At 38.1% G+C, this 17,340-nt stretch overlaps 1 protein-coding gene across 5 annotated transcripts in view; it reads right to left on the bottom strand.

Moving 5' to 3' along the window:
- HMGCLL1 (3-hydroxy-3-methylglutaryl-CoA lyase like 1) overlaps positions 1–17,340 on the bottom strand; it is a 94,833-nt gene that overhangs the window by 20,235 nt on the left and 57,258 nt on the right. For 3 of the 5 annotated variants that reach the window (XM_015859229.3, XM_085543847.1, XM_085543846.1), the window contains exons 8-9: positions 8,985–9,110; positions 5,195–5,304 (exon numbers count right to left, since the gene is read on the bottom strand). In XM_015859229.3, the coding sequence (XP_015714715.2) occupies positions 5,195–5,304; positions 8,985–9,110 (236 nt within the window). Of the gene's footprint in view, positions 1–3,345; positions 3,594–4,984; positions 5,305–8,984; positions 9,111–17,340 lie in introns of those variants that run through there. The other 2 variants (XM_085543848.1, XM_015859228.3) reach the window with 2 other exon arrangements.

The raw sequence follows: 17,340 nt of genomic DNA, 5'->3' as shown, positions 1-17,340 counted from the left end.
GTGAGAGAATTTGCTTTTTAGAAGGATAACCCTCTCAAGCTGATGTGGGAATCATAACCTACTAACACAACTGACGGATGCAAGCAGGACCATCACCACCACAGTGTGGTGCCTTAAGAGTGAACACAATTTTGTTATTTTAAAAAATTACCATGGGAGTCTTTTACTGTTGGATTCAAGCTGGTGAAGCCAAATGTCTGCAGCTCAGGTTAAGGCAGCTCAGTGCCATGGGTTAGGATATTTACTGCGTTTTTTTTTCCATGAATACTTTCCAGCCAACATAATGACATTTCAGACCATATACTGAAGCTGTTCCACCTCCCATGAGCTACACAGAGTATCTCTGACATCACTTACAGGGCAGAGATTTTTACTTTGAGGGGGAACATCAAAAGCTGGATGAAGCCTCATTGAATTTTTCAGCTTGTACCTCCATTACTGCCTGTCATTTTTAATGTTTATTTAATGGAGGGAAAAAGATGTTTTCCTAGTTACTTAGAAGAGATTTGTCATCTATAAAAGCACACTGGGACAACTGATAAAGAGGTGATTCCAAGAAAATGTACTTCAAATAGATTACGAGGCAGAAAAGTCAACACAGGAAAACATGTCAGAGGGACAGCTTATATTTGCTAATGCCATACGTGTGAGTTGCTTAATAAGAGCTGCTGAATCTGGCATAAGAGATGAGCGTATCAGTTTTAATAAACACCGAGAGAGATTTTGTTTCATCTTTAACATCACACATTGCAAAATCACAAATGGATATAGGCAAGAGGGTATGTGTTGATTCCTTAACAAACGCACCACCATTCCTACAATAGCTTGGGGGAACTAAGTTGACTTTGGCTTTACTCCTTCTGCCTGCAGTGACACTGTAACATTGAAGGACAACACGGTGTCAGAGAAGAACCTTAGAGAAAAATAATGTTCAGAAATGCACCTTAACAGAAAAAGATTTATCAACAAGAACTGAAAGGAAGTGTGTTCAGTTCTCTATATTTATTCACTTCTGCATACATTTTGGATCTAGAGAAACAGTTAGTATATGAGCAGAATGATATTTTATTTTTTAAAAAGAAGTTATGGCAGTCTGAGAAACCATATAAAACTCGGTGCCAGGAAATCCTAATTTTCGGATATTTAGCATGGTTTTTAAGCAATATTTCCACCACTTAAAAGTAACTCTGTGAAAAAACAGGCATATCTCCTACACTCACACTAAACCCCTGGATAAACAACATTTCATTTCAACAGTGCTGATCCCAAACATGGGAGTCTTACCTCACAGATTTGTGGTCTTCATTCTGTGACTCCTTATTTCGATAGTAAAAGTTTTATGAACTGAAATGATGCTATTAAGAAAGGAAAATTAGCTGAAGCTTCTCTGGACTTATTCACAAGACCAGAGTATTCACTTCTTTGTCCCATAAACTCTGGTTACACATGAAAATAAAACATTAAAGTGCTGGTCCAGAGCCAAGTTGCCCAAACACATAAAAGCTGCAACTACAAAGCAAACTGCTGCTGGAAGACATTAGCACTGCCCATGTAAGGGATTCAAGACAATGTTGTCCAGTGAAGAACAATTACACCCATTACTAGTGGAAGCAATCAAGTTCTACAGAAACACGTACAAGCCATGCTTTTAGAATAAAGTATCTTGACCTTCCAAGAGCCAGTATTCGACTTTTTAGCTATGGTCAACAATGTGGAAAGAAGAAAAACTACTGTGGAAGAATTAAAGAAAGTTCAGCATTGCAACATAGGTCATCTGTCAAACCTTCACAGGCTCAGAGCAGGCCACTGACCAAAGACTGCCCTGGATACTCCAGTTACACACGCCATGGCCCTGGCATAAGTAAAACGATCTCCATGTTGTTCCAGAATATCTTTGTAATATTACAGTGAACCACAGAAGACAGTTTTCAAAGAACAGAAATAAATATACTGGAACATCTAATTTGGCTCTGGTAAGACTTGCAGAGAGCAGTCAGAGTGCACTCCTTCTCTCCTCTGCAGGATGCCAGGGTTTATGCTCTCCCCTTTTCAGTGTTTATAGAGGAGCGTCACCAAAACAGACAGAGAGAGGCAGCATGTCCCCACATTCTAATTGTGTGATCGTGATATTCAGCACTCTGTTGCTTTTTCATAGTTTCATAGTTTCATAGTTTCGTGCGGGTTGGAAGGGACCTTAGAGATCATCGAGTCCAGCCCCCGGGATTCGAGCCTCTGTGTAGCAGAGCGGCACTTCTACCACTTGCACCACAGGGGGGATTCGAACTCCAGGCCCCAGTGTTGCAAGGCGGCGTCTTTAACCACTGCGCCACTGGGGCACACTATTTTTCTTAACATTATTCAACAAATCCATATGTTTTTTAATGTCATAATAATAGGGTTACAAATAGGGAATAGGGCTGCACAACAGAAAAACTCTGCATTCAAGCCTTCCACAAGCAGAGTTACTTCGGGGTGAAGTGAACTCAATGGGAGACACTGATAGGGACTAGAAGAGCAGCCACTGGTGGTCAATCACTTTGAATGGTAGCATAAGGATTTAGATGGCCACAACAACTGCTGGAAAGCAGTAGCATCATCACAATGCATGCTGCTTTTGACATATTTTTGAAGGGATGTAGTCTGTTTTATTATTCTGTGCTGAACTCAGTGTTATCAATGTGAGTAACAACCAGATTAGCCCTTGATGTTAAGGTTGATATATGTCTATTTTCTGAAGGCAAAGAGTAGGCATTAAAATGTTCTGCACAGTCAAAGCAATGCCAGCCCCAGAAAGCAAGCAGCAGAACACTATGTGCCCAAGAAACTTTAGCAGCAGGAACATGACATGTCTAATGATTCTCAGTCACACCATAAGCAAATAGGGATTTTGCTGAGATTGCTCACCTGGACCCAGGCTTAAATTCATCCCAGGTGGCAGTTTTGGCACATAAGCATTCATTATTTTTTAATCTGGCTCTATGTTTCTTTCTACTTTAAAACAATCTTGACAAACAATCTATATGCCTGTGACCTCCACCCTGGATTACTATAACTCACTATGTGGTTGAGAAGATGAACATGTGGGTAAAGTACAGGCTCCAGATGTGATTGCTCATCTTTTCCAATGCTCACATCATTAAAGAGCAAAAGACTTGCATTTAAGACTCTTCATAAGCTCCCAAGTAGTTTCTAAAGCAAAACCTGTAAAGAACTGTGGCATTTTAAGTTTTTCATCCCCACAGTGTAACAGGTACCCTGTTTCAGTGCACAGGGAGAGTTCAGAGACTTTGAACTCTAAACCAAGCAGCCTGGTTGCTGAAAAGCCTACAGTGCAATACACACTAAGACATTCCAGAAGCAGTTTTATTAAAGTTCATGATGAGCCATAATGGTTGCTAGATCACAAAGACCCCACTGAAACACAGGAAAATGAGGACAGAACATTTGTTGAGGTGATTCAACTATGCATCCAGAGCAGATCAAGCAGATCATGGAATCCATATCCTTAAGGGTACTTGCAGGTCTTCCTACTGGATGCCACAAGGAGGGGTGCAATTCTGTATTCCGGATAGGCAAGATACATTCTGTCTCACCTACAAATATTTCTTTGTTTATTTTTTTATTCTTACTCTATGGAGAAGAGTTTTAAAAACACAGCTTATATTGGTCTTGAATATCACTAAAGCATAAACCAGATAAAAGGATAAAAGGATTATATTAAATTGATATCTTTGAGCTACATGGCATGCCAAGTTTGATTTTGTTAAGCTGTGACAATTCTAAAATCCAGCAGTGGCTAAAATATTTAAAAAAAAATTCACTTCAGAATTTCAGAGGCAAGCTAATATTCAATGTTAACCTGGCAGATTTGAGCTCCAAACAAATATGATTCAGCCTTTTCCTTTTTTACATGTTATCTTTCAGACTCTTTCATCTTACCTTTTTCCAAACTTCCACATTGTGTGGACCATAGTCCCGGGCTTTGGACTGCCACGTTACCAGATTATTTTTCAGAAAAAATGTATAAAAAAGCTAAGTGCACATAGAATTCTGATAACAGATAAGATTCTGCACAAAATCAGTGACAGTACTGATGTTTCAGATTGAAAATTGATGATATTTTCATGGAGCATTTGAACTGCTTATAAATATAAGGCTTTTCTTTGCATTTGTCAGTTATGGGTCTAAGTATGACAATGCAGTTCACTAGCATATTGCTGAACTAAGTCATCTAAAAGTAAAGTATCACCAACACAAGAGCACAGAGAAATAGTATCAGTGCTTCTCCCTGTGTAAATAAGTCCAAATGGGTAGTACTATCCTCAAAAATTAATTGAAATTGTCAACTCAAACTATAGAAGAAAAAGTCATGTTGTTGACTGAGACCACAGACAAAATTTTTGTCATATCACTACTATCCTGAATAACAGGTGAAAATCTTGTTGGCTTTTAATTGCTTCACGTTATTAGTTTCTAATACAGTTGACAAAAAAAAAAAAAAAAAAAAAAGAAAAAAAGCAACTACAACAAATTTAACATATGTAATAAATAAGAAAATTTGCATTAGATTTGGAGGATCTGGAAGGCTGCCATTAACCATAAAGTCTTGGAACAAGATAAAGTTATCCGTATACTTAACAGATGTTATACAAAACACAATAACAAAAGTGCTATTGCTAAAAATTTCTTACGGTGAATTCAGATTTGGCTCTGTGTTCATAACAGAACTGAGTTGACAAATGAAAAATATAGATTCAGATAAATAAAACACATAAGAGAATGACCACACACAATGTGGGCTCTCATAAACTACTGCAAATATTTGTACTACTCTAAAAGTCATCTTAATTAAAAGTTAACTATGTATCCACAGTATCCAACCAATTCAACTGAAAAAAACAAAAAACAAAATTTGATTTAAAGCATGGTAAAATGGCCTGCTGTTTATACAGTGTTCTCACCTGTATAATTACCAAGCATAGCGTTATCTGTGACAGTCTTTTATTTCATGCTTATAAGACAATTTTCAACAAGACACCACAGTAAGGAAACTCTTTCCATAACAGAAAGTTATATCTGGGCTCTATTTTAGTTCTTTGCAGAAATGGTTTTCTTATATTTGCTTTTTTGATATATGCATTCTTGGTCAAGGTAGATGACAAATATAATTAATCCACAAAGAAAATCCATTTACTTGATAGCTCCAGTATTGAAGGAAGCTTGTGCAACCTTTGAGTTCGTTTTCTTGTTCAAAGCTGTACAGATGAAGTTTCCAGCTTCCATCACGGTAAAAAGATTGACTCCCTGAAAAATGGAGGTAAAAGTCATTAATAACAATAAATGCACACACACTGAAAATGCTTAAATGTCATCTTATTTTGCTCTGGGGTCTAATTTTTGTAAAGGGTCTGACTCATATCAGAAGTCACTAATGGAGGTCAGTAAAGTTGTGGTGACTTGCACAACAGTCACAGCTTCCCATTGGCGGGAAGTTCTACCATTATAAGGGTGATCTCTTACTCTAATGGTAGTGAACCAAATACTATAGTAATAAATTTCAAATTCTGAAGAATCTGGAATAAAGAACTGGAATAACAACTGGAAGTTGGAAGAAAAATACATTGTCTAAATATGTACTACACTACATCAAGAGCTAAAAAGCTTGATGCTCGTAAATATTCCATCTGCATTTCATGAAAATGGAGGAAATGTATTGGCAACCAACATCAGTGAGAAACAGGATTCTGCATTCTCTTGAACGAATAAAACCTTCCTGAAAAAGTTCCCCTCAATGCAAAATTACAGTTTACACTGGTAACACAACTGAGCAAAATCTTGCAGCTGCTTGATCGGTCCTAGCTAAATGGTCTCTTGAGTGACTCATATACACTTGAAGTTTTAGAGTTAGATCATGTAAGTGATTCAAGCTTTTGCTCTGAAGGCTGGGAATTAGAAACCAGTAAAGCCAATAGAAGGGATGCATAACAAGACTTTCAACTGCCAATATACTGAGTAGCTACACAGAACTGAGAGTAGTGTGTCAGTCAGCACTGGAGTGAAAGCCTTATTCCACCAGAAAGACATTCTCATAATACTGTACTGAAGTTTATACCAAGACCTCATTTAGTTGCACAGAATTTTTAAAAGCTCTAGGACTTATTTCCATGTTCTACAGTAAACTTAGGCTTATGGTTCATTTTTAAAGAGTTATAACAAGGGTAATTTCAGCTCATTCTGTTTATACTTCATTGGTCATTACTCAGCTTTAGTTTGTAGGGTACTATTGTATATAACTGTCTCAAAATTCTTAGAGTATCTGTGCTTTTTACTAGGAAGAAGCAAGGTACGTCCCACCATAGACATACTTGGTGGTTAGGTTATGTAAGATGTCAAAATAAGAAACCAAACCTATACAAAAATCACATTTTCAGCACAGTAACGCTGTATAGCATGATATATGTTGAGAAAGAGCATATTTACATTTCACATTCACTAAATGGAACACAAACGTATCTGCCTTTTAGATGATCATTCTTATGTGGCATGGACCCAAATGGGTTATGAAGGCACAAATCCCAGCATCTAAAAGCAATGCTCACAGATGTGTGAAGCAAAAGAGCAGTGACAGATATTATAAGGTTGTTGAGTCAAAATAATGTCTTCAGATAGATGCACAGACACATACTCAGGTGTACTTGGTAGCCATTTCTTATATACAGAATTATTACTTGTTACCATGTTTCTCCAGCTTTCTCCAATTGCATCTATAAACACAAATGAGTTACTTACAGAAAAGCATCTACCATAAAGCACAGGTCTTTAACTCCTGCTGAGTTCAATTAATTGGTTCTCATTCAACACTCATAAATACCAAGTCTATTATCTGTAGGAACTTCAGTTTCATTGTCGGGATGTGAGGGTAACAGTATTTAGTCGCTTCTCAGAAAGGCTTATTGTTTGCTAACAAAATTTCAAAGGCATTGTAAGCACTGTTTACTATAATCAGACAGGAACCATATAGAAATTGTCTTTATAAAATATACAGGGTCCCGATAAAGTTCAGAATCATAGAATGTCCTGAGTTGGAAGGGATCCATAGGGATCACTGAATCCAACTCCTGGCTCCACAAAAGGACCACCCAAAAATCAGGCCAGGCATCTGTGAGCATTATTCAAATGCCCCTTGAACTCCATCAATCTTGGTGCCATGTCTACTGCCCTGAGGAGGATGTTCCAGTGCCTGATCACCCCTCAGTGAAGAACCTCTTATATCCAGTCTGAACCTCCCATAATGCAGTTCCATGCCTTTCCCTCAGGTTCTATTGCTGGTCAACAGAAAGTGGTTCACCACCTGCCCCTCTACTCCCCTTCATGAGGAAGTTTCATGAACACGAATGATCCATGTCATTATTTTTGTCCATTTACTATGGTACAGCCAATCAGTTTGTAGATAAACTATGCTGCAAATTTCACGTTCATCCTTCTCAACATTCATTTGATGTATCATTTCTTGATTAGGCACTGTGCAGAACAGTATATAGCAAATATTTATTATTACTCTGATGCATCTAGTCAATTTGAACACAGTAACATGCACTTAACTACCACCCATCCTTTGGCTGTCACTTTACATGACTTTAGTCAACAAAATGAGTGCTTTAGTGCATCGCTGAAAGGAACAAGAGAAGAAGCTCCTTCCAAATGAGCATCATTAGCAATTATAATTTCATTTTTAAGCCATTATATGAAAAGGGACATATCAATAGATTTTTTTTTTCAATGACTATTTTACAGAAATGGCCATGGTACCAAAACCAACCGAGACTGCAAAGACCAAAGCTCATATACTAAAATAAGAATTTTGAGACTCTGTCTACATCCATCGATTTGTCTCTCATCTAGTAAACCACTCTCTTTTAAATGGGCCAGAAAAGAGTCAAGAAGCAAAGCACTGTGCTTTGCTATTTCATAATTTAAAATCAAAAAAAGAGCACTAAATATTTGAGGATGAGATATTTATCTTCATGGGATTTGGCATTAGCCTTTAGGATAAGCTAGATTCCAAATAACTTATAGACCAGTAAATCTTATCAACCAGACTGGAACAAGGTACATTACTTTCAATTAGGTATTTTTCTTCAATTGATTCCTTTTGCTGGGAGTCAGTCAGAAAAGCCAGTGGGTATTTTTTCCAGAGAAAGAATATTCTGAAAGACTAAATTTAAACAGTGCAATGTAAACTAAAAGTGCAATGTAAACGGCAATGTAAACTAAAATGCATGGTTTCTCCTCCTATTTTAAATAACTGTTATTTTAAAAGAATGTGCACCTCCTTCATGAAAAAAAGTCACCCCAGATCATCTATGAACAATTCAAAAATTCAAAACTGAGTCCACTTGTACAACAGACACTTGAGATTAAAACTTTTCTGCAGGTATCTGACATCTAACCAGAACTCCCTCAGAAGTATACGAAAGCCAGTGATCATTACAGTGAACTCTGTAAGACACAGAATATGATTTTGCAGTGCTAAGGGGATGTTCATTTCAGAAAGAAGTTCCATGACCCTATTATGTCAGGCAACTCTGTTAGAAAGAATGCCACACTGAACTTCCATAGACAAACATTTCCTTGTAATTTAGACCTTTGTATGGCAGACATCATAGCTCTTCAAGTGGTTTAAATGCAAGCCACATGCATTCAGTTTTGTCAGCTCCTACTATGCTCTCTTTTGAACTTGACCCTCAAAGTCTAAGTCTAAGTTCAATATGCTACTCATGTCTCCAGGTAAGGAAATAGTGGTTATTCAAATCTCTGTCAAATACAATTCTGTTCTATATTGCTCATGAACATCATTCATATTGTGACAAGCCATGTTAAAACAGTGACTTGGCAAAAACTACCATTTGCTCCCAGTATTTTACTGCATAGCATCATTGTTCAGTATGCCTTAAAGTCTTAAATACAAAGTAAAGATAACTTACTGTATTGATCCCAAGACCATTAAGCATGTATATCACATCCTCTGTCGCCACATTTCCAGTAGCACCTTTTGCATAGGGACAGCCACCCAAACCTGCAACAGATGAATCCACTACAGCCACTCCCATCTGGAAAATAACAACACAAAAATGTGTTACCATCAACAAGTATTATTTATAATTATTGATAAATGGCAGACTATACACATTATTTACCACAGATAAAATTCACACCTCCACAAATGGAGGCATTCCTCAGAGGAAATTTGTTGTAGTCCTAACAACTTTATAAGGTAAAACTCCAAACACATGATGTGGAACAGAGAACTTATGTGTGATTTTGGCAGCTAAACTAATTGCTGTTTTAGAGCCAAACATAGTTATGTGGTATCTTTCCTTTATATCTCTGAATTATTTTTTAAGGAGCCTGTATCTATTCTGTAAAGGCTTTCTAATAACTAAGCACAATCAATACATTATTCAAATATGTAATTTTAAGCATACACACAAATCTTTGCTAGTTTTAAGTTTTAATCTTAGCATCTGGTTTATGTGTCATTCAATGATTTTGGTACATAAATACTCTACAACATGTTTTGCCCATCCACAAGGAAGGTCAGTAATAGCATTTTCTTTCCTCTAACTTTCTTGTTTCTCTTATTAGAGGTAATGAAATCACCATGTTAACAACTCTGTGAACATTTTCTAAGTTTTTGGTTTAGATGAAGATTATGAGGTATTTTCAACTAGTTGAACACTTTAGTGTCAGGAAGAATTACATTTGGGAACACTTGTTAAAAGAGTTTGATTTCAAAACAACTGGGGAAAAAAAAAGAAAGCATAAAGAGCAGCATCCTGGTGACTCTGACTCTTTGTTTACAGTCTTCACAAGCCTAGAAGAAAACAGTCCCAAGCCCATTCAATTTCATATACTAGCAAAGCATTCCAAAATCTGATTGTTAAGTTGCTTGGAATTACTCACTAGTTTGGGTATCATGGAAGCTCTCCATAGGTATAGGCTCTGATCTTTACTTTGAATACTTTTAAGGAAATACCTGAAGCACAATTTTAAACTTTCAAATTCAAATTAAGACTTAACTGTCTTTAACTCATAATTATCTGAGTTTCTCCTTCACAGCCACACATACAACTACTACCTGGAAAGGCATGATAAAGATGAGTTCTGGGTGCTGCAATTGCGAAGTCCCCTTTCTGAATACACCCATCAGCTTCACCTGACATGTGGGAAGTTTTAGTTCTGAAATAAACTTCCCTAAGGTTTTGTTGTACTTGCTTCTAACAGTACTTTCCATAGTTACATCATTGGCCTTTGAATTTGGCTCTTTGAAGTTTTAGCAGTTCTGAAGGGTAAAAATAAAAGAGGAATCCAATGAAGTGTTGTGCTATGTCCCGTTCTAAAAAGGGAAACACTATCTTGAGCTAGGTAGTTGCTAAAAGCCTGTAATAAAGACCTCAAATGAGACAAGGCAAATAACCATGACAGGCAAGGCAGTAAGTACTGTTTCATATTGCTCACACAATGAGACTTTCTGAGAAGGGATATTGTACTTAAAAGTATACTAATCTGTGAATTATGGAGTGAATCACCCAAGTACACGTTTCACATTTCAGTCACTTGTCACACACTTTGTTTGTGTAACCCACCGGTCAAAAAAATGTGTTATACAACACATCTGTGTGCAATACACAGAGGGTATGCATTTGTGATAGCTTTCAACTGGAAATTCTGTTTCTTTCGCACTAGCTGCTAACATTCATACATTTACTCTGGAAATCATTGCTTCGAGCTCCAAAGTGGCAGTTGATGGGTTTGCAAGCATCCGTGAAGAATCATAGAATCACAAAGTTGGAAAGGACCTACAAGATCATCTAGTCCAACTGCAAAACACACCTAAGGTCTCTTACTGAAAAGCTTTACAGCATGGTGAAAGTCTACAGAAGAAAAAAAGGGAGACCACAATATAGATGTGCTGTTTCGATGTGAGCATGCATCCTCAAACCACGCTTGCTCTCTCAGTCTGATTCTGATATTTCCATCAGAAATAACAATTTCCACCAGAAATGACTGCAGTGAAAAGCTAGAAGAACATGTGCTTTATGGAGTTTCCTCAGCTGTCAAGTTAAATCTTGACTTCTAGAGAATACTTCTTGATGCACTTATTTTTGTTAAAGTTCTACAAGGGGATAAAGTTTTAGGTAAATTATGTGCTGAGTGACATCACAGATGTTAAAGAAGATCAGCTAACTCAGGACTAGCTTTAGTATCATATAAACAGTCATCTTCTCATTCCATGTGAGTGGAATTATCTCATGAAACAATTTTCACTGAGGAAAAATGGGAAAAATATCAACTTTTGGTGACAATATAATACCTGAATACAGACATGCTTATAGATAGCTGTGATGCCACTGTAATGGTGTATTTATAGTACAAGGTCCATATCACTGCAGTATATGTTTCTTACTGTTCTTTGTTGGAAGAGTTTGTGAACATATGGAAAGGTACAGGATATCACAGCAACGTAAACAAAATACACATCTTTGTCTGAGTAGATCCTAGGATTTTCAGGCAACTTCACTGGGTCAAGTTCAAACTAATTAAACTGTAAACTGGAGCGAGCTCCATTTTGCCTATGTAAGCATGAGCTTTCTGCTCTGCAACAACCTCCAGATGACAGATGACTACTGGGAGACAATCTCATTTAAATGGCCAACTATTTTGGCTAAACAGAGAAAGGAGGAAGTATAGTCACAGTTTTAAATAGTTAACAGTCCCAAAATGGCAGCTTTCATGCTACTTTGGAACACATCGAGAAGTAGGATATAAACTTGTCTCTGTATCTGCATTTAGGATGGATTTGCCATTTAAACATTCAGCAAGTTGTAGACTAGGTCCTGACATGATGTACAGCAGCTCTGACTAAATTCAAATCTGATGACTTCAAATCATTTCTCTTAATATGTGGTGAGCAGGTCTCTGCCTTAGATCTGTGTTCTTTAAAGTTATCTTTACAACACTTCTGATTGCCTGCTGTACCATACTGCTATTTAAGCATCAGGCTCAGCAGCATCCATCTGCTTTTGCATGTGGTACTTCTTTCAGTGATAGGCATCTACAACGTGTTTTCTGATCCACATGCAATATCGCCGCAGTTCATCTCCAGTATGGCCCCATTCAAAAAGTACTTAAATAACACATACTCCAAGATCCATTCTAACAGTGCTAAAAACAGATGTTGGAAAACATCCTTCAGCAGCACTACTAACTAATTTGGAGGCTAATATTATAGCACAGCCTGTCCAAGCTCAGAGTCTGAAATAGCACCTAATAAATAACTTCTCTGCAAGTTTGAGCAGCTATGAAGCTGTTTTGCTTTTGCAGCCCTTAAAAGCAGAAGGGGCTCTAAAAGGAAAGCAAAAAAAATTAACATGAAGTGTAAAACAAGGCCTTATCCTTCATCGCATGTACAATATTTGTCAGGGTTTTAAAGGAGATAATGAGTTTCAAGCCTTTCAGCATTCTAAGCTGGCCTCCAGTGGCGCAGTGGTTAAGGACGCCACTTTGCAACACTGGAGGCCCGGGTTCAAATCCCCCCCTGTGGCGCAAGTGGTAGAAGTGCCGCTCTGCTACACAGGAGGCTCGAATCCCAGGGGTTGGACTCGATGATCTCTAAGGTCCCTTCCAACCCGCACAAGACTGTGATACTGTGAAAACATTCGTCGATATGACATCTTTAAAAAGTCCACCGTCTCATTCTCACTTCCTAACAGGTACTGAACTGTGCTAAGATTCCTGATACACTGACCTGCGGCTGTTTCATAGAATACATTCAAGAGGAGCACTCACTGAGCTGTTTACATAGATGTATGTGGGTGAACAATGGCTTGGCTTCCAGGACCACTTAAATGTTCCAAACTTCCTAAAGACTTGTAGAGTTCTGATGATCACTAAATTCCTGATAGTGGTTCTTGAAACTTCACCTTTGGCTAGTATCAACTTACTATCCAGAGAAAGCAGAAGGCTCTTTGCCTCTGTCCCATGTTAACTTGATAGCCCAGAAAGATAGCAGGGAATTCAATTCATCACCTTTGTCAAATAGCCAATTTTAACAGGAAACCAGTATTGCCAGTGGACAATAAATGCTTCGTATTTCTCAGTTTGCTTTACTGGCTCCCCATAAATTCTTGGTGTGACAGTCGGCCTTCTTCATTACCACCTTTAAACCTAGATTCGCTTGACAGAAATGTATGTTTGTTTGTCCCTTTCTTAAAAATGACAAGATCAGCATCAGTAACTTGACGGATGCATGAACTGGAATTCAGAAACAATAAGCCAGGTCTGTCAAAAATACTATACTTTTTTAAACTATGAGATTTTGAAACCATAATATATACACTGTTTTTTTTCTGGCTTTTAACATTTTTATCTATCTATCTATCTATCTATCTATGGTCAATTGCATTTATAAAGTACCTACAAAGTTCATCTATTCGGAAAACTCCTTGTAGGAATGTCCACAGAAACATTTTCATGAGCTACACTCTCAAACTCACTAAAACCAAGATTTGCCATCCCCCTTTACTTCAGTAAAACAACATATGTAAGTGAATAGTTTCTTAGTACAAGAACAATTAGAAGCATGTATTTCTACACACAAAGCAATACAATGCGATGACACCTTTCTCTGTGGCACCTCTCCCTGTGGAAAGTTAAATTCATTTCCCTTCTGCTTCTCTTTTACTCCTCTCTTGCTAAAAATTAAGGCATCACAAAAGAAAAAGCTTTTCAGAATAAACAGCATCACTACTGCCCACAGGGTGTCACTGTTACATTAAAATATACTACTTCACATTTCATTTACTTAGAAAATTAAAATTTTGCTCAGCAAAAAAATATATATATATATCCTTTACTCCCAAAACATACTGAGATGCAAGCAATTTGTGGGCAGACGTGCTGCATAAAATAGGTTAAAACAGCATTCCTTTAACGTATTGCACACATCTTTTCATATTGCTACTGACACATTTATTATAAGCAAAGCTGGCAATGACATCTAGAGTTAAAGTTCCCTAACACTTTCCATCATAAGGCCCTACTTTCAGTTGTTTATTACTTTGTCAGCCTTTAACTGCTGGATCTTATATTTTCCATGCCTTGTCTCTGCCTCAGGCTGTATTGTTTTGGAAAGTTTTAGTGAAAAATGGAGTTGGCTGCTTCCGAGAACAAGTTTTGGGGGGAAAAAAGTGCTTTGTTATGCTAATATTCAATAATTCTAACACGAGCTTCTTGGAGACATTCTTGTAGCTTTATGCTCTCAGATGTGGAACAGGAGTAACACTGACTTTAAGTGCCCACACAGCCTGGGCTGAGGAAAGCTTCACCTCCCTGTCAGGAACCGGGGCAGCCTGGTATCTAAAAATCCCGTGAGTCAAAGCACCAACAACTGACCATGTTCACTCTTGACAAAGAACTAACTAGGGAGCAATTTCTCTCTGAAAAGTTGTGCCTCTGCCCTACACTGCATCACCTCTATGGGAAACATCTCACCAACTGGCTTCAGCATGCTGTGCTGTGGATCCAGTCCTTCAGTGAAGTCTCCTGGGTGTTTTGGAGGACCAATGTCATTAAATGTAAGACAGAATGGCTTTTTTCAGGAGTTTTGAGATTCTGAAACGTTTAGAATGTCCTACTCAAAATCTTAAAATTTAGAAACCACTATTATTATTGATTTCACTAGTATTGCTTTTGAAGGCACATTTTGCTCTTTTTACGGTTCATGCACTCCCCTTTATTTACAGGACATTGTGGCTTGCTTATTCAGGGCTGCACATCAGAGTTACTCCCCTACTAAGATCACTGACCCTGCTGGAGGAGGCGGGGGGGAGAGAAGGAGACAAATTTCCAAACCCATGAAGAAGTGATGATCATAAGGGCACTGAATGGCTTTCTGTTATCCCTTCTTAACATTCCTCTCTTCCTCCTCCCTTCCCAAGCAACCCAGGGCATTGCCAGATTTTCCAGTTTTGTTGCTGGAGATTAGAAGCAGAAATTCCTGCTCTTGGTTAAAGCTCTGGTAGTTCCACACTTTGTTTGTTACATCTTATGAATTAATCTGATTTTAAAAATTGGGATATCCAGGTTATTTATTCAAGTTTGGACAGTCAGGAGGCAAATGGATAAAATAATAATTTTGGGATCAGAGGGAAAAGAGAATAAGAGTAGAAAAGCTATGGACAACAGTGGAGTGGGTAGGAAGAAAAGAGTTATGCACACAGATAAAATAATACCTATTCCACACCCATGTAGCTACAAGGTTCTTGTCATGTGCTACATCACACTGGAAATTAATAATAATAAAGGTCTTAGAATCAACAGGGAAGAGAAAAAGATTACTAAAACTGTTGGTAAAGATCCTGAGGATTGTTCCGAGAGAGAAAGAATGTGCTGAGACTAACAAAAGATTGTTTGGAACAGGTGATGTTGAAGGTTTCATCAAGAAACAAAACCCACTCGTTTTCCCAGAGGTGTTTCATGGAGAATAAGTGAGCAGAGATGTGCCCACTGAGATGAAATGGCTGAATTATAACAATGCCTGAATTACAGAGCATCAGCTGAGAGTGCATTGAAGATTGGAACCACGGAAGAAAATGAATGGCTGAGATACTGGCTGGAGGGAATGAACTTCACTGTAAGTTACAGTATTGAAAATGCTGAGTGCTACCGTGGTGGACAGAAGAAAAGCACTGTTCTAGTATTTCAAGTGGATGTGGCAGAAATGGAATACATGAATTCAGTGAAAATAGCAAATCTGACTCGAACATCGCAGTGCCTGAAAAGGCAGCTTGTTCCTACATTCAGGGATCATATACTCTAGTTCAACTATCCTGGCTTCCCCTTTTTTTTGATATTTGTAATTTGGGAAGAAATTATAAGTGCTTCAATCTCCTCATTCAGTCCTGATAAGCGTCAGCCAGCTCCTACCCCTTTTAGTTCCCAGAAGACCAGCTTCTGATCCACTCTGTGGCTTGAGCTGAGTAGCCAAAAACTGTTCCTTGAGGTCTATTTTCCCTCACTTTGTATACACAACACTTCCAGTAGTATGTACTAAGTGGCAGAGGATATAAGCTTGTACCTATCTGAGAAAAAGAAATAGGTGGGTTGCTGTAAACATAGATATAAATGCAATAAAACTCATTTGTAGCAATGATGGTGCTTATGTAAAAGCTGGAAAAGCAGAACAGAGCTATTTCATTCCGTAGCAGTATGTAAACAACAGGGTATCTTAAGGAGTGGTAACAGCATTTACAATCGCATCTGACTTTAATTCAGCCAGAGCCCTCACACAGCAGCACCTGACTCCCCTAGAGCCAGGAACATCACCCACCCACAGAAACCACTTTGTTTTGACTTTCATTCCCTGTATTATTTCTGAAATCCCACCCACCTGCCACCCTGACAGCAAAAAGGGGGACCGCCCCCACATCCCTGGGGCTGGTATCTCCAGATGTGTTGCGGAGTACTATCAGCTCCCTAAGGGCTGATCACCCATACAGCATGTGTGGTCTTCACAGTCTAAAACTGCTGCTGCCTCATTGGCATGGAAGCTGGGGAAGCTCAACAGACAAAACCCATCTAAACAGCATCTAAATAGAATACTGTGCCAAAGCTATTTCAGAAGCGCCAGGATGTTGGTGGGTCTGTGTCTGTGTGTCTTGAGAAGCCTAGAACTTCTGTAATTTCATCTTCCCCCCACAAACTTTTCAGTCAGATTTTATTGCACTTTCCCTAGGCAACAGCAACATTTAAATTCCTGTCAGTAAAACCAGCTTCTTAGAAGAAGCTATTTTATAAGCATAGAACTCTTGCAAACACAGTCTTCCAATTGTAGATTGGGCTAATTCTTACTTTACTAAAATTATTCCTCCCTGGGAGCTTGCTTAAGCAAGGCCATGAACATCAGGCCTATATCATTGCTACTACGACTGTTAAAATAATTCTACTCTGCAGCTGGAACTCAAAGATTTGATGCCTCTGGCAGATCTCAGTAACAATCACTGAAATACCATCACTCCCAAATAAGCAGGCAGAAAGAAATAGGCCTGTTTCTATAGAGAACAAAAGTCTGTTTTCATATTTTTAATTGTTCTTTCGTGTTGCTTTTTGTTGTTGTTGTTGTTGTGTTTTGTTTTTGTTTGTTTGTGTTTTTCTTTTGTGAGGGCGGGGGGGGGGAGGAGAAAGACAACAGTCTTGTTATTTTACAAGGGTATTTCTTTTGTAAAAGAAGTCACCCAAATGAAGTCACAGATATTTCCAGCACGGAACACGTGTTACAAT

Source organism: Coturnix japonica, chromosome 3 (assembly GCF_054131305.1).
Source record: "Coturnix japonica strain WE chromosome 3, WE-NBRP24, whole genome shotgun sequence".
Lineage (NCBI taxonomy): Eukaryota > Metazoa > Chordata > Aves > Galliformes > Phasianidae > Coturnix > Coturnix japonica.
This window is presented reverse-complemented; position numbering and strand designations above follow the sequence as displayed.